Source organism: Podarcis pityusensis (genome assembly GCF_964106645.2).
Source record: "Podarcis pityusensis genome assembly, chromosome: 7".
Classification (NCBI taxonomy): Eukaryota; Metazoa; Chordata; class Lepidosauria; order Squamata; family Lacertidae; genus Podarcis; species Podarcis pityusensis.
This window is the reverse complement of record NC_138031.1, coordinates 83,461,437-83,484,964: the sequence shown is the minus strand read 5'-3', so window position 1 is coordinate 83,484,964 and position 23,528 is coordinate 83,461,437. Positions and strand designations below refer to the sequence as shown.

Sequence of the window (23,528 nt, the reverse complement as noted above, 5' to 3'; positions counted from 1 at the left end):
GCAGTGGCCAGAGGATTGGAGAAGATCAGTCAACATCCCAATCCCAAAGAAGGGCAGTGCCAAAGAATGCTCCAACTACTGCACAATTGTGCTCATTTCACATGCTAGCAAGGTTATGCTTAAAATTCTACAAGGCAGGCTTAAGCAGTATGTGGATCCCAGAAGTGCAAGCTGGATTTCAAAGAGGCAGAGGAACCAGAGACCAAATTGCAAACATGCGATTATGGAGAAAGCTAGAGAGTTCCAGAAAAACATCTACTTCTGCTTCATTGACAACGCAAAAGCATTTGATTGTGTTGACCACAGCAAACGATGGCAAGTTCTTAAAGAAATGGGAGTGCCTGATCACCTCATCTGTCTCCTGAGAAATCTCTATGTGGGACAAGAAGCTACAGTTAGAACTGGATATGAAATAACTGATTGGTTCAAAATCGGGAAAGGAGTATGACAAGGCTGTATATTTTCTCCCTGCTTATTTAACCTATATGCAGAATTCATCATGCGAAAGGCTGGACTGGATGAATCCCTAGCCGGAATTAAGATTGCCGGAAGAAATATCAACAACCTCAGATATGCTGATGACACAACCTTGATGGCAGAAAGTGAGGAGGAATTAAAGAACCTTTTAATGAGGGTGAAAGAGGAGAGCGCAAAATATGGTCTGAAGCTCAACATCAAAAAAATTAAGATCATGGCCACATCACCTCCTGGTAAACAGAAGGGGAAGAAATGGGAGGCAGTGAGAGATTTTACTTTCTTGGGTTCCATGATCACTGCAGATGGTGACAGCAGTCACGAAATTAAAAGACGCCTGCTTCTTGGGAGAAAAGCAATAACAAACCTAGACAGCATCTTAAAAAGCAGAGACATCACCTTGCCAACAAAGGTCCGTATAGTTAAAGCTATAGTTTTCCCAGTAGTGATGTATGGAAATGAGAGCTGGACCATAAAGAAGGCTGATCGCCGAAGAATTGATGCTTTTGAATTATGGTGCTGGAGGAGACTCTTGAGAGTCCCATGGACTGCAAGAAGATCAAACCTCTCCATTCTGAAGGAAATCAGCTCTGAGTCCTCACTGGAAGGACAGATCCTGAAGCTGAGGCTCCAATACTTTGGCCACCTCATGAGAAGAGAAGACTCCCTGGAAAAGACCCTGATGTTGGGAAAGATGGAGGGCACAAGGAGAAAGGGACGACAGAGGACGAGATGGTTGGACAGTGTTCTCGAAGCTACCAGCATGAGTCTGACCAAGCTGCAGGAGGCAGTGGAAGACAGGAGTGCCCGGCATGCTCTGGTCCATGGGGTCACGAAGAGTCGGACACGACTAAACGACTAAACAACAAAATTGTCCTTCACCTCAGGAAGCCAGACCCTCATACACCCAAACTCCTTTTGCATGTGTATACACACCCCATTGAGCGCGACATCGCACCTTCTCAGCATACTGCTATTTCAGCTTCTAATTGCTACTGGGAAAAGCAGTCCAATTACTTGCTAAACTATGGCTGCAAGATTTCAGTGGTAGGTTAATCAATTAGGAAGTAATTGATTAGCTGGTAGGGGACCAATTTTCATCAGTGAGGATAAATTGTAATCAGGGGTGGTGGTGAATTGAAGGCACACATTTTGATGTTCTTTAGGTTCAGAAGAATCACTATAGCAGTTAACTAAAGAGGAAGCATGGAAGATGGCCTTACCTTCTGAGTGGAGCTTTTGCTTATAAAACAGCAATATCCTTAGATATTTCATAAAGGCATCTAGTTTGAGGATTTGTGTTGACAAAATAGGTAAATGTGTTTATATTTTAAACATTGGTTAATCAACTGGACTTTTTATTTGGTTGACATCCTACCTGAAGCCCATTCAACATTTCAGAATCCATCTAAAAGGTAGTGCGATAAATATGTCATGTGAACTGGAGCCCAGTCAGTTGAGATGATGGCCTCTTGAAGTTTGGGGAAACATCATATGATGAGGATATTTGTGGAAAAGTTAGAGCAGAACCATACCAGGACAGAAGGCATCATCAACCCAAATCTATGTAACGATGATTCTGTAGGTGGGAAGAGCTTTATTTGGCAGCAATCTCTCATTTTGTTAATTCTCAAGTGTAACCATCCTTAGCTGCATAGACACACTTCTTACAGGTCTAGTGCACAGGCTCCCACACATGTGTGAAAACAGAAGAATACATAGAATCATAGAATCTTCAAGTTGGAAGGGACCTCAAGGGACATCTAGTCCAACCTTGCAATGCAGGAATCTCAGCTAAAGCATCCATGACAGATAGATGACCGCCCAACCTCTGCTTAAAAACCTCCAAGGAAGGAGAGTTCACCACCTCTCGTGGGAGTTTGTGCCGCTGCTGAACAGCTCTTGCTGTCAGAAAGTTTTTTTGAATGTTTAGTCGGAATCTCCTTTCTTGCACCTTGAAACCATTGTTTTGAGTCCTACCCTCCAGAGCAGGAGAAAACACGCATGCTCCCTCCTCCATGTGACAGCCCTTAAGACATTTGAAGATGGCTATCACATCTCCTCTCAGTCTCCTCTTTTGCAGGCTAAACATTCCCAGCCCCTTCAGGCGCTCCTCATAAGGCTTAGTTTCCAGACCCTTGATCATCTTGGTTGCCCACCTCTGCACATGTTCCAGCTTGTCAACACCCTCCTTAAAATGTGGTGCCCAGAACTGGACAGAGTATTCCAAGTGTGGTCTGACTAAGGCAGAAGAGAGTGGTACTATTCCTTCCCTTGACCAGGACACTATATTTCTGTTGATGCAGCCTAGAATAGCATAAGCTTTTTTTGCTGCTGCACCACACTGTTGACTCATGTTAAGCTTGTAGTCCACCAAACCCCCTAGATCCTTTTCAAATGCACTGCTAGTAAGCCAGGTGGCCCCCATTGATAGGGTTGCCATACTGTTCTACAACTGCACCGATACAGAGAAGGATAGAGGAAGCTGTTTTGTAAGAGGAAACCTGCAGAAATAACTCTGCCAGTGCAGGTTGCTATGAAGCAGCGTGGAAAGAGGACGGTCTGCTAGGATGGTCAAGTCTGTGGCCAGAGACAGTATTGAAGGCCAGCTCTTCTTCCCCCCAAAACTGGGGTTGGCACCAGATTGATGGTGGACTGGGTGAAGTCCTCTGTCTTATAATCCTTGAAGCTTCTCAAACTTGCTATAAGCTGATCTCTTGAGGCTGCATGGAAGAATAACACAAGCGCAGAAGGGCTCTACTGATTCTTCTGAGGGGGAACGCTCTACCAATCTGAAAAGTAAGCCCCGCCAGCCACCCCCCAAATCGTCGTGCTTTTCTCCCCATCCTCATTTTGTTTTTTCTCCCGCTCCCCCAGAAGTTTGCTGGAAAAGTTCCGTTCGGAATTTTTGTCTCGGGACTATATGATCAATGAAAGTGACAAGGCTGGTTCAAAATTAGCCTTGCTAGTATTCAAAATGGTATTTTGGGTGCTGAATGGTGCCACTGTGTTTGTGCACAAACATTTGCACACGTATGTGTGGACTAGAGACAAGGTGCATCCGCTCACTCACTTGGTGATGGGTTTATTTTCTAGAGACCTGGAAGCTAAATCATGAAGTCTGTAGCAGTTCGCACCGATGCACCAGAAAATAACGGCTGGGACAGTGTGATAACACCAGCTCCATGCATTCAAACTCATGCATTGACTCAATGCATGATGTGGGAGTAGGACTGCCCCCACTAGCCCCCCCCCAGCTGTAGTGCACCCCACCATTTCTGTGTTGACATGGACATGTGCAAAAAAGAGCCTTCACATGTACAGCTGCATGCATGAAGGCTTATGTGCAATCAGGAAACCCACAAAAACCAAGTTCCCCATTGTGTGGAGGCATTTGCATGTATCACAGTACATGTGATACCTTTCTCTGCAGACAATAGGTAGGCTGGTGTAGCACACAGCTTTGAGAACAGGCCTCCCTGCGGCCTGGCTCACATCCAATATTTAAAAAATACCGTATTTTTCGTTCTATAAGACGCACCAGACCACAAGGCGCACCTAGTTTTTGGAGGAGGGAAACAAGAAAAAAAATATTCTGAATCTCAGAAGCCATAACAGCAAGAGGGATCGCTGCGCAGTGAAAGCAGTGACCCCTCTTGCTGTTCTGGCTTCTGGGATAGCCGCGCAGCCTGCATTCGCTCCATAAGACGCACACACATTTCCCCTTACTTTTTAGGAGGGAAAAAGTGAGTCTTATAGAGCAAAAAATACGGTACTTTCTAGAGTTTCAGAAAACAGAACATCTTTAGGTATTTGGTCAAAACTAGAAATCTGCCAAGTGTATTACTCTTGCAACAGCATAGCAAAACCTTTGTATGGTAGCCTCTTACTCCACCGTCACTTCAGACTCCTCCATCTTCTGCGTCGTGAAATAGTGTGAAATATTTGAAAACATGCATGTACAGCTGAGGAATATATTAACATGTTAAAAAGCTGGAAAGCTTTTTTTCAAGTTTTTCAATTAATTTCATTTTCTATCTTGGGTGTATAAAGCACAGAGGTTACATTTAGAAGTCATGGGTCTCTCTCATTATGCTAGTATTTTCAAGAAGATGTTATTCAATGAAATGGAGTGAAATACAACTAAAACAAAAGTTCAGGATCTATTTTCCATTGTGACACTTGTGTGTTTGGTCTCATGCATCAGATATACACTGAGCATGTGCGTGCATGCATGCACACACTAATTTATCCATGCATCTATGCATACTTCTCCACCTGTGCATATACACATCACACATTCCCACCCATGCATACACACACATGTACATCTTGATCTCTCTCCACCCGGTATCTTCTGCTGGACGGACTCAAGCTGTGCCCCCATCAATTGGTGCACAATTATGGTGCCAACGTCTGCTGCCAGCCCACCCAAATGCAGACAGCACCCTGTTCCAGCTGCTGCCACTATGGTTTGCATTGCCACTAATGATGGCAAGCTGCTGGTGAGCTTGCCACTGGAGACACGTGGCTCTGCTTGCAAACATCCCTTGCTGCCATCATAATACTCTTCTTCCTCCTCTCTTTCCAGACCAAATGGATGGAGGTGAGGTAATGTAATGGTACAACAGTGGGGGCCAGTTGAGAAATGATTTGGTGGAGGAATGCAGTGTCTCTTCATCTTACCTTCCCTTCCCCTTACCTTTCCCGCCCCGACCTGGCCACAGTGATCCACGCGACGGTCACCTCCAGGCTTGACTACTGTAATTCGCTCTACGCGGGGCTGCCCTTGAAGCTGTCCCAGAAACTCCAGCGGGTGCAGAATGCAGCAGCGAGGCTCCTCACGGGGTCTCTGCTATGGGAGCATATTCACCCAGTGCTTTTCAAGCTGCACTGGCTCCCCCGGTGGAGTACAGGGTCAGATTTAAGGTGCTGGCTTTGACCTTTAAAGCCCTTCACGGCCTAGGACCCTCGTACCTACGGGACCGCCTCTCCCGGTATGTCCCATGGAGAGCCTCAAGGTCCATAAATAGCAACACCCTAGTGGTCCCGGGCCCCAAGGAAGTTAGATTAGCTTCAACAAGAGCCAGGGACTTTTCAACACTGGCTCCGGCCTGGTGGAACGCTCTGCCTCATGAGACCAGGGCCCTGCAGGATCTGATTTCTTTCCGCATGGCCTGTAGGACAGAGTTGTTCCGCCTGGCCTTTGGCTTGGAGCCAATTTGATTCCCTCCCCCTCTTTCTTTTTCCTTTTTCCTTTCTCCTCCTGTGATGAGGCTGCATTTTAATAGTTTAATGTTTCAATATTTTAATTGTATTTTAATCTTGTATTTCCATTTCTGGTTGGGACGGGCCCATGTCAGCTTTGGCATGTGGTCCACAGAACGATTAGCGAGTCCAGAGGCTTGGAGTCGGGGTCTTTGGCCAACCCAAACCCAAAGAATTTGGGTCAGAGTCAGAGGTCTGGCAAAACGGTTGACTAGGGCATAAGGGCCACCTTCTCTCAGATTGATGCCATGAGCCTGAGCTTTTCTGCGATATGTGTCCTTTACATATTTCTCTTGTGTTTCTGTTTGAAAGTAAGATCCCCGAATCGGGGATAGAAAAGGGGAGCACCTGTTTTACATTATGTTTTTATTTCCGTTATATGAGGGCATGCAGTTTTGTCAAGAAAGATTGCCAAGTACGTGCAAAGTTCCCCTTCCAACCCCTGAAAGAAGTTGTTCAAACAAAGGCCTAGAACAGCATTTCCCAACCTTGGGCCTCCAGCTGTTTTTGGACTACAACTCCCATAATCCTCAGCTAGCAAGACCAGTGGTCAGGGATGATGGGAATTGTCGTTCGAAAACAGCTGGAGGCCCAAGGTTGGGAAACGCTGGCCTAGAAGCAGTGTGTCCAAACTCACGTTCAAATTGTGTTTCACTCAGCTTTCACAGTGCACCCAAGTGAATGGAAATTGCAGACACCCTTATGATGCCTTTGTGCAATCATATGCACTAGGATAGCTCACACATGCACGCAAACAGCAAAAAACATTTTCTGGTTTGTCGTCTGCCTTTGCGCCCTCCACTTCTGGGAATCAGCAAAGAAGGTAAAATTTTGTTCAGGCCGGTAAAATGCTTCCGATACACAATCACTAGCTCTTCTGGAGCTTGGACAAAATGAAGCACCTTCGTTATGCAAGTTTCCCTAATGGGAAAACCATTAGGTGTGCAAGGAAAATAATACTCTTCAAAGGCGGTTTGCGTCTGGTTTGTTGTTATCATTGCTACCAAATGCCTTATACATGAACATTTCGCTTTCTCGTGCAGATGTCTTTAAAGCCTGGTCTTCTCTATGACGGAAAACTTCTTAATAGCCCTCTGTCCTAAGCATCCTTACTAAGCAGCAAGTCACACTGGACATAGCAAGACTTACTTCTGAGTCAATATGCTTGGGAGTGTGTTGCAATTTTTCTTTTCATCACCTTTCACGATCAAAAACTTCCTAAGGTCTTTACCAAAAATGCTGTGAAAGTATTCATAGTGGAATATATCTGTAAGATTTCTAGCGTTACACAGTAGTCCTGCAAACAGAATGACTTAAATCTTGAGGCAATTAAATTGTTTGCTTGATTTTATTTAGAATGTGTCCAACACAATTCTCCATTTGGGTTCCACATTTCAAACTCACCCTTTGTATTCTTAGGAACATTATATGAAGTCTTAAAAACTTGTTTGATAGAAGAGGGAATGTGAATTCTTAGTGACCCTGCTGGACATTTATATGTTAACTGATTCTCTCTGACATGGGACTCAAAAGTACTTATCTATTATGTTGGGTGGGCAGGGAAATCCAGGCATACAAATAGTACAGAAATGCCTTAGGTCTTAAAAATCTGACTTTGCTTTTGTACTTGGACCATCATTTCGAACCTAATACCATACACTTAAGCTTAACTCGTCTGCATTTTGTCTAACTTTTTTGTTCAATCGTTGCAGAATACACTGTTCCAAAAGTACCTTGTCCTATTGGGAAGAGGAAAACCATTTGGCTCCTCACAGCCCCTTGACTTGGGTTCATCTGGTGTCAAAGCCTTCATATGATCACATTGGTTTTATTGGTGAACAACAGCACACCACAATATCACCATAGCTAGCACATTTTGACCAACTGGGTGCTTTTGCCTTTTTTTTTTTAACACTAGAGCGTCTGTCTTTGCTAGAATTTGTTTTTTTCTTTTTTTTATGAACCAAAGGTCATATTACAGAGCACAAATGAGGTCTAAAATTTAGCCACAGCAGACCACAGCTCCACAGAAAAGAAAACACATCTTCAAGTTAGGTTGACCTGCTTGAAAACATAGATTAAAAACAGCACAGCAAACATGGATCTGCAATGCACTGCTTCCTTATTTAAATATTAACTGCTTCATTTTACATGGAAATGAACTAAGCAACGATGGATGGGATTTCCAGAACCGCCCGGTTGGTTTTGCTGTGCCATGGGGGGGCGGGGGGGGGGGGGGGGGAGAAGCAGGCGACAAGTGCGGCTCAGATGGAAGAAGAGGGTGGGGTGGGGAAGGGGGCAAGTGATACAATCTCAACATCTGCGCTAAAGTGACTTGTTAATGATCAACCGATCATTCGCCAGTTTCAAAATATAATCTTATACAACATTTCCCCTCCCTCCCTCTGTAAACAGATCTGTTCATAAATAATTTGGACGTCTCCATGACATTCATGATATCTAACAGAAGCTGAAGTAGAAAAAGGATGGATGTGGTGTACAGCATTGAGGAAATGTCAAAGAGTACTTCATCGTTGTCGTGTTGTTTTGTTTAGCGTCTGATGAGCGGGTTGCATGTAGCATCAGCCATCGGACACAGGGGGGGTCACCCACCCGTATTTTTCATGGGTCTTCACCAAGCTCTTAAATGTTGCTTCAGCTTCCTTGCGGCTGAAGGACTTTTTCGATTTCCCGGCTTTTCTGCAGATGCGTCCCTGTGTAAAAGAAAACAAAGTGGGGGGGGGGGAGAGAGAAGAAAGGTGTGTTCAGTACCCCAATGCAGATGCAAGCATTAAATAAATCCCTCCTAGCAACACGAATTCATCAGCCCTCTTCAGTAAGAACATATCCATGGGCTCTCACAGATGTGTGGGTCAAGCTTCCTTCCTGGATGACAATGCATGAGTTCGCCACAACTCCAGCTAATGCTGGATGTAAATGCAGACTCCAATTTAGCTTTGAAGGACTTCAAACAGCCTTCCATATTCCTAAAACAAGGACTTTTTTTGTTGTCAAGCTGCAGGAAAGTCTACAGCAGGCATCCCCAAACTCAGCCCTCCAGCTGTTTTGGGACTACAGTTCCCATCACCCCTGACCACTGGTCCGGTTAGCTAGGGATGATGGGAGTTGTAGTCCCAAAACATGACTGATACAAGTTTCTTATATGCACAGGAGACAATTCTTGATTGATCAGAGTTCGCGTCCTCATGGAAGTCGTCTAAATGCATACAGATGTATGTATCAGAACTGAGTTTCATCCCTTGTTGCTTAGGGGGCATGGCTGGCGTGCACATCAGCATCTAGGCAGGCACATTCCAGACAGACCCTTCAGACAATCAGTACCTATGGGTACCTGATGCCTGAACTGCACTATGGTGCTCCTAAGTATTTATGTACCTTTGAGGTCAAAGCCAGGTTTGGATAATCAACCAAGACCTGACCCAATGCTATTGTTATAGCTGAGCGAAGCATCACATTAAAGCACAGAATATGCAAACTTTTTAAAAAGTGGATTTTGCCCCTAAAAATAGTTAATTCTGACAAACAAAAAACAACAATCCTTGTAAATGCAGACTCCAATTTAGCTTTGAAGGACTTCAAGCAACCTTCCATATTCCTAAAACAAGGACTTTTTTTGTTGTCAAGCTGTAGGAAAGTCTACAGCAGGCATCCCCAAACTCAGCCCTCCAGCTGTTTTGGGGCTACAGTTCCCATCACCCCTGACCACTGGTCCGGTTAGCTAGGGATGATGGGAGTTGTAGTCCCAAAACATCTGGAGGGCTGAGTTTGGGGGTGCCTGGTCTAGAGAGAGGACCCCCTCTTTGCATAACAGAACATGGCAATGACATAATATACTTATTGCAACCTGAGTATGAGTATCAGAAGAAGAGTGTGCCATGTAATACGGGAGAAGCAGCAAACGTGTATTATTCCAGGTTTACGTATCAGGAATTGGATACATATATATCAGTATCCCCACACAGAAAATGAAACCAAAGCCACCATTCATAAATTGCTTAGTTGTGTGTTTTCTTCGACACAAACATTAGCACTCACAAATTAAAACGTAGTATGTAAAGTCGCCCTAAGAGACTTGGCACACCTGTTGTGCGGAGGCAGTCAAAGCAGCAATTTTTTTATCTCACAAATGAATTTTTTTTTTTATTATCTTGATAAACAAAAAACAAGGGGCATTTCTCATTTTAATTCCAGGCTGAAATACTTTGCAGAAGACCCTCATTCTTCCAATATATTTCCAAACTATGTAGGTGAAATTTGGCTAAAGATTTTGAAGCCCTGACGAATGTACAATTCCCCCCTCTCATTCTCCCCCAGTAACGAGAAATGAAATAGAAATGTTAGGGGAAATTGAAATATATGGGACAGTTATTGTCTTACCAATTCTAGACATACCCTTATTACTTTAAGATCCTAAAATGAATTATAAAAATGTGAGAAAAGCCTACAGCCTCAGACCTGGTCCCCTCAAATCCAGCTTCCTGTTCCCACAGTGATGAGCCAAATACCTTTGAGAAGCCCCAGAGCAGGACCTAAGCATGTCAACAGTTTCCCCATTTTGACAGGGTAAAGTGCAGCTGAACAAAAATTTTAAAATCCTGTCTTAAAAGCATTTTCTCTAAAGAAAAAAACAGTTCATTTTTTAGTTTTTTTTAATCCTCAAGTCCATTTCCCCCCCTGAAAAAATAAAAAAATGTTTAAACTCCTCCTCCAGTTTTCCTTAGGCCTGCACATCTGTAATCCTTGATTTCCTTTTGCCCTCTCCCATCCATCCGATCGTATTTTTCGCTCCATAAGACGCACCTGACCATAAGACACACGTAGTTTTCAGAGGAAAACAAGAAAAAAATATTCTGAATGAAACAGTGGGTGTATGATTTTTGTGGTTCATGCTGTGGCCACAGACATGTGATTTTACGGTGAGTTTGGGGTAGCCCGATGCAAAAAATCCTGAGGATCCATGTGGATCCGTGCTTTGTAACCACGCTTTTGTGCCATTGCAGCCCCACGTAATAGTGGATGTGTGGTTTTTTTGGTGCAGGCTGTAGCCATGGACATGCTATGTGATCTGATGGTGAATTTGGGGTGACCCAATGCAAAAATCCTGAGGCTCCATGGGCTTTTACCTCCCCCCTCCCAGGCAGCCTCCTTTATTGCTAGCATCCCTTATCTCTCTCCCCGATCGCTTGCCGATCAGCTGCTTCCTTTCAACACTCCCTTCCCTCTTGTTTGCCTTAGTGTCTTTTCCTTAGCTGGAGCAGTTTTTTGCTCCTCCTTTTCTTGTAATTTCTCTCCTCATTGCTTTAGTCTTCCTGTCTCCTCTCCTTCCAAGTTCGCTGTCTTTACCTCCCCCCTCCCAGGCAGCCTCCTTTATTGCTAGCGTCCCTTATCTCCCTCCCCAATTGCTTGCCCATTAGCGGCTTTGTTTCAACACCTACTTCCCTCTTTCAAAAAAAAGAGAGCATGATCTGATTTTCGCCCCTGGGGAATTCGGCTCTAGGGACCACGCATTCGCTCCATAAGATGCACAGACATTTCCCCTTACTTTTTAGGAAGAAAAAGGTGCGTCTTATGGAGCGAAAAATACAGTATCTTGGTTCTGCCCATGGAGGGGCACAACTTCCTTCCTAACCTAACTCCTGCGAGAAGCTACAGGGAACAAGGCAGAGGGCCTTCTCGGTAGTGGCGCCTGCCCTGTGGAATGCCCTCCCATCAGATGTCAAGGAAATAAACAACTACTTGACTTTTAGAAGACATCTGAAGGCATCCCTGTTTAGGGAATTTTTCAATGTCTGATGTTTTATTGCTTTATTATTATTATTATTATTATTATTATTCTGTTGGGAGCTGCCCAGAGTGGCTGGGGAAACTCAGCCAGATGGGCGGGGTATAAACAAATAAACAAATAATTATTATTACAGTCTGGGGGGTGAAAGTGTTAGAAGACAATCACCTCTTTTGCCCTCTCCTCACTTCAAGGTGGATCCCAGTTCAAAGGGAAAGGAGGCATCTTCAATTATTGCGCTGCCTTACTCAAGCTTTGGGCTTGAAAATAGTCAAATGTAAGATGCTGCGATGTGAACATTAAAAAATAATAACAGCAGTAGCAGCCCAAAAGCTCTCATTCTGGCAGGGGAGAATTTTGGACATTAGAAAAGAACTCAGTGAATTCACCATTCCATCCCCCTGCAGGAATATAGGGTTTTTTAAAAAATATTTTTTATCCTCCACTAAATGGGAGACTTAATGTAAAAGGCTGCCCACATTTGGAGGGATGCCTGAAGAGGCTTTTGTCCTTTCCATCTCCTTTGCCTCAGCAGGCAAACTAAGGGCAGTCCTAACTGCTTCCACTGTGATGTGCAAGCTCAATCGACTATACTGGTGTGCTGTTTTTCAGGGGAAGTTTGTTGCTTTTGTTTTTTCATCTTTATTTGCGATCGTGCAATTTATGTGGAAATGGTTCAGTTTGGTTGTGCATTTTTTGATGTTTTGTTTATTGTTTCTAAATACTTTTGCTATGTTGCAGTTATCTGTTTTCTCTGTGTTTGAGCAGGGTTTGAACTGTGGAAAGGTGGCAGGCGGACAAAACTGTGCATGTATGTATGTTTAAGTCCCCAACCATTGAAATGCGTAAGTGTTACTGCCCTGTCCCGGCTTAGCCATGCTGGCATCCACTCTGTAAATTCCTGCCCCATACCACCTGCCAGGTTGCAAAGATTCGAGGCCATCTAAAGCTACAACACTCTGTTCACTTTCTTTTGAGTAAGTCCCACTGAAAGAGACTTGGGACGAAATCCTATACAGTGGTACCTCAGGTTAGGAACTTAATTTGTTCTGGAGGTCCGTTCTTAACCTGAAACTGTTCTTAACCTGAGGTACCACTTTAGCTAATGAGGCCTCCCGCTGCCACCACTGCGCGATTTCTGTTCTCATCCTGAAGCAAAGTTCTTAACCCGAGGTACTATTTCTGGGTTAGCGGAGTCTGTAACCTGAAGTGTCTGTAACCTGAGGTACCACTGTATTTAAAATATACTAGCTGACTGGCTGTACCGCTGCCATGAAAAATATGCGAGCAGGATACCCCCCATATGTCATAGGTACCTATTCACCAAGAGGCCACTGTAGAGGCGATATTTGGGGAGGGGGGAGAAAGCTGCTGAGGAGACAGGCGATCCGGCCTCTACTGAGTGTGCTGCAGTCGTTGCTGCGACCACGGCAGTGGCAGAAGTGACGGGCGAGGCATTCCTTGAAGGGTTGATGTGCTGTCTCTGTGGATCCTGCCACCTGAGGCAGTCACCTCACCTTGCCTCATGGGTGGAGCTAGCCCTTCCATCCAGTGGCCAGGTCCCTATTCATGGTGCAACTCTGAACTACCTCCACACCCGGCGGAAGTAATTTCTTTCCTTTCCACCTCAATTAGTACAACTCAGCAGCCAATCGCAGCACACCACCAAGGATAAAAACACAGGAGAGCCATAACTTTAGCTAGCAGCGCAATGCAAGATGGGGCGGCATCTCCTTAGCAGGGCGTTGTGCTTCCTTGAGGATCACTTTGGAAGAGAACACTTTGCGCAAGGCCTCTTCTCTCTGCAGCTTGAGCACACAGCTGGACCTTCACTTTCTAAGATCATGACAAGTATTCTGGCCACAAAAACACCAATACAGTGGTACCTCGGGTTAAGAACTTAATTCATTCTGGAGGTCCATTCTTAACCTGAAACTGTTCTTAACTTGAGGTACCACTTTAGCTAATGGGGCCTCCCGCTGCCACCGCCGCCCCACGATTTCTGTTCTCATCCTGAAGCAAAGTTCTTAACCCGAGGTACTATTTCTGGGTTAGCAGAGTCTGTAACCTGAAGCGTCTGTAACCTGAGGTACCACTGTACCGTGCTCTATTCCAGTCATTCTCAAAGGGTGTGGCAGGAAGATTCAAGGACCATCAAAGGAACACTTCAGTGTAGCATAGTATCTATCATCTATCTATCTATCTATCTATCTATCTATCTATCTATCTATCATCTATCTATCTATCATCTATCTATCTATCTATCTATCTATCATCTATCTATTTATCTATCTATCATCTATCTATCTATCATCTATCTATATCTATCATCATCTATCTATCTATCATCTTTATCTATCTATCATCTATCTATCTATCTATCTATCTATCTATCTATCTATCTATCTATCATCTAATCTATCTTATCTATCTTTCTACCTATCATCTATCCACACACACACACATATATAAAATTTGCAGAATATGGATAGATATATTTTCCCAAAAAATTCAAGTATGACAAGTATGAAAGATCATGAAAGAGAAAGGCTTTTGTGTGTTAACAAGGAGATGAGAGGGGTTTTTTTTATTTCAAATTAGACATAATATAAATGAGAATAGCCAGCAAGAGCAAGCGCTCGCCTCTCATTGAGTTTATATGGTACATATATAAGAGGCTCGCTTATCATTCTGTTTTGAGAAGGATTCATGTTCTTATGTAGCTGCATTATTTTATACTTTATGGAGGTCCCATGTTCCTATTATAAAGTAGCTGTGTTCTATGTGATAAATCAAGCGCACCCAGGAGTTGTTTTCTTTTTGTTTTCCATTGTTTTCTCGGTGTGGTGCGAGCCAATTTTTATTCTGAAAGTGCGGCCCGTAGAAAACAAGTTTGAGGACCACTGGTCTATTCCATCAGCTGGGGCTGCCAAGGCAAAACACCCCACACAGGTGAGCAGGAAATGGGGGGATCTCTTGCAGCAAAGTATAACCGCAGCACGCTCTTCTCAACCCTACTTTCTGTGCTGCATGTGAATACTGTGCCTTGGGCTGCATCACTCCAACCCTCTTGTCCCAAAAGTAGCAAGGAATAAGAAGAAAAAGAAGAAGAAGAAGAGTTTGGATTTGATATCCCGCTTTATCACTACCCAAAGGAGTCTCAAAGCGGCTAACATTCTCCTTTCCCTTCCTCCCCCACAACAAACACTCTGTAAGGGGAGTGAGGCTGAGAGACCTCAAAGAAGTATGACTAGCCCAAGGTCACCCAGCAGCTGCATGTGGAGGAGCAGGGAAACGAACCCGGTTCACCAGATTACGAGTCCACTGCTCTTAACCACTACACCACACTGGCTCTCATAAGAAAGGCTTTCATCCCCACATGCAGAGATTCACAAAGTAGAAACCCCATGTTTTAACATGGGGGGGGGGCAGACAGATGAACGCCAGATGTGATGGATGAATCACATGTAGTTTGCTCCCGGCTGCTAATCTGACCAGCACAATAACTCCCCTTAACGTTTCGTATGCTTTCCGTTAAGCAAATAACAGGTCTCTGGCTGCTGTTGTATGCAGATATATTAATAACCAATGCTCTAACAAGAGCAAGACCAATACTAAGCACATCTCTGAAATACATTCCATTTTCCCCACAGCGTTATTTGCTGGGAAATAGTTACAATGGAGCGAAGGCTTACCAGGGTTTACTCTGGCTTTGTCAAAACCACGTCTGTCGTTTAATAGATAAACACGGAAACTGGCAACGGGAAAATTTTGTTTTGAAGCTTGAGGTCAGAGGCGGAATTAAGAAATCTGCGGTGCCTGCTGGTAAGTCGGCATTGTTGCCATTTAAACAGACAATAAACCACCCCTGATTACACGGATCGGAAAACAACACATTAGCAACTGGGGTTTTTTTGTTTGTTTTTTTGCTTTAAAAAAGGTGGGGTATTATGAAAACTTTTTTTAGAAAACGAAAATAACTAAAAGTGTTCCTATTCTTCCTTCCTATCTTCGGCACCTAAAATGCAATGAAATCAAGCCAAATAGCAAATCAGGACTTGGACAGGTACTTTGCTGGTAGGAATTAGTGGGCAAGTCAGGTATAATAGTAATAATAATAATAATAATAATAATAATAATAATAATTTATTATTTATACCCCGCCCATCTGGCTGAGTTTCCCCAGCCACTCTGGGCGGCTCCCAATCAAGTGTTAAAAACAGTACAGCGTTACACATTAAAAACTTCCCTGAGCAGGGCTGCCTTAAGATGTCTTCTGATTGTCAGGTAGTTGTTTATCTCTTTGACATCTGATGGGAGGGCGTTCCACAGGGCGGGCGCCACTACCGAGAAGGCCCTCTGTCTGGTTCCCTGTAGCCTCACTTCTCGCAATGAGGGAACCGCCAGACGGCCCTCAGCGCTGGATCTCAGTGTCCGGGCTGAACGATGGGGGTGGAGACGCTCCTTCAGGTATACAGGACTCAGTTTCCACAATCAGGAGAGTCATGTGGCAAAGAAGTTCTTGGACTGCAGTGCTTCAGTGAGAACGTGTGGGTTGCATGTTTGAATGCTCCCCCATTTAAAAAGACAGACCAAACCTTTCCTCTGGAATCTGTTTAAAGTAAGCCCAGTCTCTGACTAGATAACAATCAAGGGAGCAATGAATGGGGAGAAAACTGGATGTGCAAACCCTTTCACAAATCATGTCCACTATTAGCTGCGTGATTATCTACTTCTGCTTCATTGACTATGCAAAAGCCTTTGACTGTGTCGACCACAGCAAACTATGGCAAGTTCTTAAAGAAATGGGAGTGCCTGACCACCTCATATGTCTCCTGAGAAATCTCTATGTGGGACAAGAAGCTACAGTTAGAACTGGATATGGAACAACTGATTGGTTCAAAATTGAGAAAGGAGTACGACAAGGCTGTATGTTGTCTCCCTGATTATTTAACTTATATGCAGAATTCATCATGCGAAAGGCTGGGCTGGATGAATCCCAAGCCGGAATTAAGATCGCCGGAAGAAATATCAACAACCTCAGATATGCAGATGACACAACCTTGATGGCAGAAAGTGAAGAGGAATTAAAGAACCTTTTAATGAGGGTGAAAGAGGAGAGCGCAAAATATGGTCTGAAGTTCAACATCAAAAAAACGAAGATCATGGCCACTGGGCCCATCACCTCCTGGCAAATAGAAGGGGAAGAAATGGAGGCAGTGAGAGATTTTACTTTCTTGGGCTCCATGATCACTGCAGATGGTGACAGCAGTCACGAAATTAAAAGATGCCTGCTCCTTGGGAGACAGGCGATGGCAAACCTAGACAGCATCTTAAAAAGCAGAGACATCACCTTGCCAACAAAGGTCCGTATAGTTAAAGCTATAGTTTTCCCAGTAGTGATGTATGGAAGTGAGAGCTGGACCATAAAGAAGGCTGATCACTGAAGAATTGATGCTTTTGAATTATGGTGCTGGAGGAGACTCTTAAGAGTCCCATGGACTGCAAGAAGATCAAACCTCTCCATTCTGAAAGAAATCAGCCCTGAGTGCTCACTGGAAGGACAGATCCTGAAGCTGAGGCTCCAATATTTTGGCTACCTCATGGGAAGAGAAGACTCCCTGGAAAAGACCTTGATGTTGGAAAAGATGGAGGGCACAAGGAGAAGGGGACGACAGAGGACGAGATGGTTGGACAGTGTTCTCGAAGCTACAAACATGAGTCTGACCAAACTGCGGGAGGCAGTGGAAGACAGGAGTGCCTGGTGTGCTCTGGTCCATGGGGTTGCGAAGAGTCGGACACGACTAAACAGCAACAAAGCTCACTCTTTGACTAGATAACAATCAAGGGAGAAATGAAGGAATGAATGGGGAGAAAAATGGATCTGCAAACCCTTTCACAAATCATGTCCACTATTAGCTGTGTGAAGCAAGCGTCTTTACACGGTACAGATTCTCTGCACACAACCTGCTTTTCCTCTTGCGAAGTTCTTGCACATCCGTCTTGCATATGCACAACAAACTGTTCCACAGCGCAGAAGGAATTCTCTGGATTGCAAAGACTAGTTTCCTCTAATGTGCTGGTTTCCTCCCTTCCTTCACACTTTATGTAAGTTGTTTGCTTCCGGCGTCCAGGGCTACTGGATGATAGAATTTGTTTGCGCCCAACTGAGCCATTGGAAAAATATAGTGGTTTGTTTGCTCCCTGCTGATAGGAGAAGATAGTATTTTGCATCCAGCTGAGCAACCAAGGAAGCAGGATCTTCTTCGCAGAAGTTTGAGTCTATTAAATTTTATATCTGTGAAATCTGTAAAGTGGATTTTGCATTATATAATTTATGTCGGAGAATATGAATGGGATTTTCTGCATACATTTCACAGTTAACAGCAAACACTTGGAGACTGTTCTGTTATTAAGCAATTTATAAACATGCGGGGAAAATAAACAATGAAATAAATTTCACATAAAAGAAAAAGACAAATGAAGCTAGAAATAAAATATCAAATTTCTCGATTTTTCCTAGTCCGGCTTCATTCTATAGAATAACATTTGCTTCCTGGGGATTTATCTTTTAAGCCTACTGTTATGAATGCTGGCCAAGTATGTCTCTGTTTTCTATATCTGCTATGGATCAAATTGTTCACTAATGACCCAAGATGCTCAATGAACGGCTCTTGAGGGCAGGATTGGGGAACCTCCCATGCAATCCCCATAATCCCTGACCACTGGCCATGTTGGCTAGAACCGGTGGGAGTCCAACATCTTGAGAACCACAAGTTCCCCATCCACCCCTGCTTTATTGGAGAATGGTGTGGAATGTAAACAGGCCGTCTTCAGCATATGCACCACTGGGGTGCAAAGATCCGCCCAGCGCCCCCAAATTAACTTTTATTGAGCTTTTTTGGGAGGGGGGAAGCCAAAGTTGTTGACCTTCTTTAGCGGGGAAATCTCTCACCTGTAACGACGACGCAATGAATAAAACTGCTTTTGTTTCCTGGCTTGTCAGGAATATTTGACGCTACGGAGTAACAGAGCAAGGGGGAGGGGACTTTCACTCCATTGCTTTTCACTGCCGCCAATCAAGAGGGACCGGTGTACAGTAGGTATACATTTAGCGCCCCTTAGAATTTGGCACCTGGGTGCCCCGCACCCCTGGATAAAGACAGCCCTGAATGTGAAACCCATCTGAATCTTCAGGAAGCAATTCATCTTCTGCTGTCCAGGGGACCCAGATTGAAGCAGACAGACTGAAGTAGTAGGGGCTGAGTTGAAGAATGGAAGGAATCTTTAGGGTCGCAAATATCTCTTTCTGGGGATAATGGATATAACTCGCTGCCTAAAGTTGGCCTATGCTGTTTGCCTCCACCTATATTCAAGTTTGCCACTAGTTTGGGTGATCTTCCAAAAGAAGCCAAGCATTGCTCTTGAAGCAGCTCATCACTTAGGGAAACAGCAGCACCATATTCCAGCACGTATAATTTCACAGCAGTCCTAACTGGGTTTATTCTGGAAACAAACCCTACAGAGCTCTTGCTCCCTTGTTAAATGTGCTTAGGATTGCAGCACTAGTTTTATTTTAAAAAGGTCAGTCAATCTCTTTTGAGTATTTTTGCAGCTTTATTCAGTATCTGCCCATAGCAGGGAACTGAAATCAGCTAAACGCAGATTGCAGATAAAAGTGAGTTTATGAAGGGCAGTGCATTTTAGCAGGGTGGGGAGAAGAAAGCTCTCATACTTGCCAAGGTCTCACCTGGTCACTCCAACTCATGGTCTTGATCAATTGCCCCACTTGTTTCTTTAACTGTTCAACCCCATTCTCCTTTCTCTTCAGCCCTGTTTCCTTTTTGCTGTTCATGCTCTCGTAACTCCAGGGCTGGACTTCCATGACATACTCAATAGGCAGCTAAAGGTAAAGGACCCCTGACAGTTAGGTCCAGTCGCAGACGACTCTGGGGTTGCGGCGCTCATCTCGCTTTACAGGCCGAGGGAGCCAGCGTTTGTCTGCAGACAGTTTTCCCGGGTCATGTGGCCAGCATGACTAAGCCACTTCTGGTGCAACGGAACACCAAAACCAGAGCAGCGCATGGAAACGCCATTTGCCTTCCCGCTGGAGTGGTACCTATTTATCTACTTGCACTGGTGTGCTTTTGAACTGCTAGGTTGACAGGAGCAGGGACCGAGCAATGGGAGCTCACCCCGTCACGGGGATTCGAACCGCGACCTTCTGATCGGCAAGCCCAAGAGGCTCAGTGGTTTAGACCACAGCGCCACCTGTGTCCCCAATAGGCAGCTACTGTTGTTGCATTTCTTTCACTATCTCCAACTCTACGATTATTTTTTTACAAGTTCACTAACAACCAAGATAATTCTGCCTACGTCCATTTCCCAGGCTCACCAGGGGAAAGAGAAGTTCAGATGCAACTTAGAGAGGTTCTTCTTTGCAATTTATAATGTGCCCACTAACACCATAACTTTTACAAATGACTATTGAACGTGAATGAATTCATTATTATATTGACATTATTTTGCACCACTACTATCATCATCATCAAAGAATAAACAGCTCAAAATTGCTGGTCATCTCCATCTTTTTTTCCTCCTTTAAGCCTACACAGGTAATAAATGGGAACACATTTGCTAGGAAATCAAAATTAAAATTTGGGTGAACAGAAATGCTTATCTGTGTGGATACCTATCTATAACAAGCAGTTCCAAAATCTTGTCAAACCAAGCCCTAGCAGGCCGTGTGTAAGCGGGATCTTCTGGGATCAAAGCTACACAGCAAGATTACTTCCACGTTTCTGAATCTGGCACTGAACAAGTGCACCCACCTCTTGGAATTAGTCCTGAGAGCAGGAGTGGCCCAAGATTTTTTGCCACCGTAGGTAAGGTGCCCCGATGCCACGTCCCCCTGCAGATCTGGGTCCTCACCCCACTGCCTCCACCGATGCAACTGTGCTGCTGCCAGACCCATTGCCATAACGGTACCCTCACCTGTGGCTGCAGCCGTGCTGCCACAAGGCGGCTACAGTGGCAAGGCTGGCAGCATGAATGAAGTGCTGGCATCAGTGCAACATTGGGGGCGGGGGTCAGATTCACTGCCTAAAGCAAATGGCTTCACCTTGCCAATGCATGTGTTGCCCTTGCCTGAGAGGCACAAGAGACAAATTTTGTCCTACCAAGTTATTTTGGTCTTGTTTTCCTTTCTGTGCTCTGTACCGGGGGGGGGGGGGGCAACTTCTAAGAGACTGTGATCTACTCACAAACTGGCAGTGTCTACCCCTTTTTACGGGTTTCAGGTCAAAGTTGCTGAGCTTTTTTTAATGAAGGAAAGTCCCATTTTTAGGGGTGCAGGGCACAGATTTTTTTAGGGGAGCCAAATTTGTTGAGCATCTTTGGGGGGGAGCCAGTGATCTACCAGTGATCTACCACAGATGTCCAGTGATCTACCGGTAGATCACGACCTACCTGTTGGACGTGCCTGCTCTATACACACCATGCACTAGAGCACTCCTCCCAAGAATCTTGGGAACTGTGGTTTCACCCTCCCAGAGCTACAGTTCCCAGTAAGTACCCTTAAACCAACATTACTGTTTTTACCTAGTACTGTGGCTACATCCTCCTGACTTTATTGACACCAAACTGGGAGGGGTGGCTAACACCCCAGAGGACAGGATCACACTTCAAAACGACCTTGACAGATTAGAGAACTGGGCCAAAACAAACAAGATGAATTTTAACAGGGAGAAATGTAAAGTATTTCACTTGGGCAAAAAAAATGAGAGGCACAAATACAAGATGGGGGACACCTGGCTTGAGAGCAGTACATGTGAAAAGGATCTAGGAGTCTTGGTTGACCACAAACTTGACATGAGCCAACAGTGTGACGCGGCAGCTAAAAAAGCCAATGCAATTCTGGGCTGCATCAATAGGAATACAGCATCTAGATCAAGGGAAGTAATAGTGCCACTGTATTCTGCTCTGGTCAGACCTCACCTGGAGTACTGTGTCCAGTTCTGGGCACCACAGTTCAAGAAGGACACTGACAAACTGGAACGTGTCCAGAGGAGGGCAACCAAAATGGTCAAAGGCCTGGAAACGATGCCTTATGAGGAACGGCTAAGGGAGCTGGGCATGTTTAGCCTGGAGAAGAGGAGGTTAAGGGGTGATATGATAGCCATGTTCAAATATATAAAAGGATGTCACATAGAGGAGGGAGAAAGGTTGTTTTCTGCTGCTCCAGAGAAGCGGACACGGAGCAATGGATCCAAACTACAAGAAAGAAGATTCCACCTAAACATTAGGAAGAACTTCCTGACAGTAAGAGCTGTTCGACAGTGGAATTTGCTGCCAAGGAGTGTGGTGGAGTCTCCTTCTTTGGAGGTCTTTAAGCAGAGGCTTGACAACCATATGTCAGGAGTGCTCTGATGGTGTTTCCTGCTTGGCAGGGGGTTGGACTCGATGGCCCTTGTGGTCTCTTCCAACTCTATGATTCTATGATTCTATGATATAATCCTGTATATTCAGCCTAATCCTATTCACCTTTACTCAGAAGTAAATCCCACTTTGCTCACATAATTGAGTGTGATGCAAATGTACCTGGGGATATAAAAATCTGAAAATGCAGCATGTCGTCTCTTTGACACTAGCTAGGTTATAATTCTGGAAAAAACGCAGCATCTTTTGCAATGTGAAACAGCACATTGATTTTTCTATCAATCAGCTTCTTACACAACCATCAAGCGATTCAAAACTCAGAACGGAAATTTCACAGATTTAAGGTCTTGTTCAACCCACGAATTAAGCAAAAGCAAACACAACAGTTTGTTCTGCGAGGAAGTGAACCAGCCATTTAAAAGAAATACATAGGTGAGCTGCTCCATCTCCTTAATTATAATTTTTGCTTCCCTTTTCTCAAGCTTTTCCCCCCTATTTCTACAATATCCCTTTACCCACAGTGACCAGAACTGTGCAAAACATTCCAAACGTGATAGCACCACAGACTTGTATAATGGTATTCTTATACTGGCAGTTTTATTTTTAATCCCTTCCCCGATGCTCCCTAACACGGAATTTGCTTTTTCTAAGCTGCCACAAAAAAAGGCGAGAAAGGCACAGATACAATGGGAAGAACATGTTTCAAAAGCACCAGCTTAGTGATGGTTTTCTGACTGAGCAAACCCAGCAACAGCCCAAAGCCCAACCAGTTTCGCATAAGGAGAGCGACAATCAACAGGGGAGCTGCTGAATCGTAACTTAAGGACAGAGCACATTCAGAACGCGAGAAATGGGGTCTCTGGATACATGCTTGTGATGTAAATAATGTGGGAATGTTCAGGGATGCAGGAGAGGATATATTGTGTGATTATATCCTTATCCAACTTGTGTTAACAAGTTCCCAAAATATCAGCAGAGTAAAATATTCCCCTTTATTTTAAGTTTGCAACGGCAGCGTTTGCTCAGGCTCGCTTAAGCCTCTATACTAATCACTCTGGTAATTTCCCCTTTTTCCCTCTTAAAATAGAAGACACGACACAGTCCTTTACAAAAATATAAAAAGAGTTTACTCACATTCTGTTCACAATCAGATCCCAGAAGGCAGACTTAAGCTTAGTGAAGTAATATACATTTGGATTCTATCTTGGCTGGGAGCCAAGAGGGCATCTTTCACTCAGGAGAGATGTTGCTTGTTCGAAGATGAAGATGGCAGAGAGGCACGAGAGGGATGGCTGCCCCTGCCCTGTGCTTTTATCATTACCTGCACAGGTGAGGCCACACCCACCTCTAGTCACATGCGGAGGAAGTCTGTCCCAGCCCAGAGGGAAGCAGGAAGTTTACCTGCTGGCTGGACAAACATCACTCCCCATGTCTAAACATGCACACTCTAGGAATGTTGTAATTGACTGCTCCTGTGTTTCACATCCCACAAATAAGTCTTGCTGATTGCAGAGCAATGGATTTATTACAACCATGAATTCCAAAA

The 23,528-nt window shown here is 44.4% G+C and overlaps 1 protein-coding gene and 2 long non-coding RNA genes across 3 annotated transcripts in view; 2 read left to right on the top strand and 1 right to left on the bottom strand.

The window, feature by feature from the left end:
- Nucleotides 1-5,385: 5,385 nt before the first annotated feature.
- On the top strand, nucleotides 5,386-7,781 carry LOC308482208. The gene is made up of 2 exons (XR_013989151.1): nucleotides 5,386-5,869; nucleotides 5,928-7,781. It is a non-coding gene; the product is annotated as an uncharacterized lncRNA (long non-coding RNA).
- UBE2QL1 (ubiquitin conjugating enzyme E2 QL1) overlaps nucleotides 7,079-23,528 on the bottom strand; it is a 33,686-nt gene continuing 17,236 nt past the window's right edge. The window contains exon 2 of the mRNA XM_081015001.1: nucleotides 7,079-8,456. Coding sequence (XP_080871127.1) covers nucleotides 8,325-8,456 — 132 coding nt within the window. The 3' untranslated portion in view covers nucleotides 7,079-8,324. The remainder of the gene's footprint in view (nucleotides 8,457-23,528) is intronic.
- Nucleotides 14,221-18,920, top strand: LOC308482158. Its single transcript, XR_013989097.1, has 3 exons — nucleotides 14,221-14,497; nucleotides 15,199-15,370; nucleotides 18,552-18,920. It is a non-coding gene; the product is annotated as an uncharacterized lncRNA (long non-coding RNA).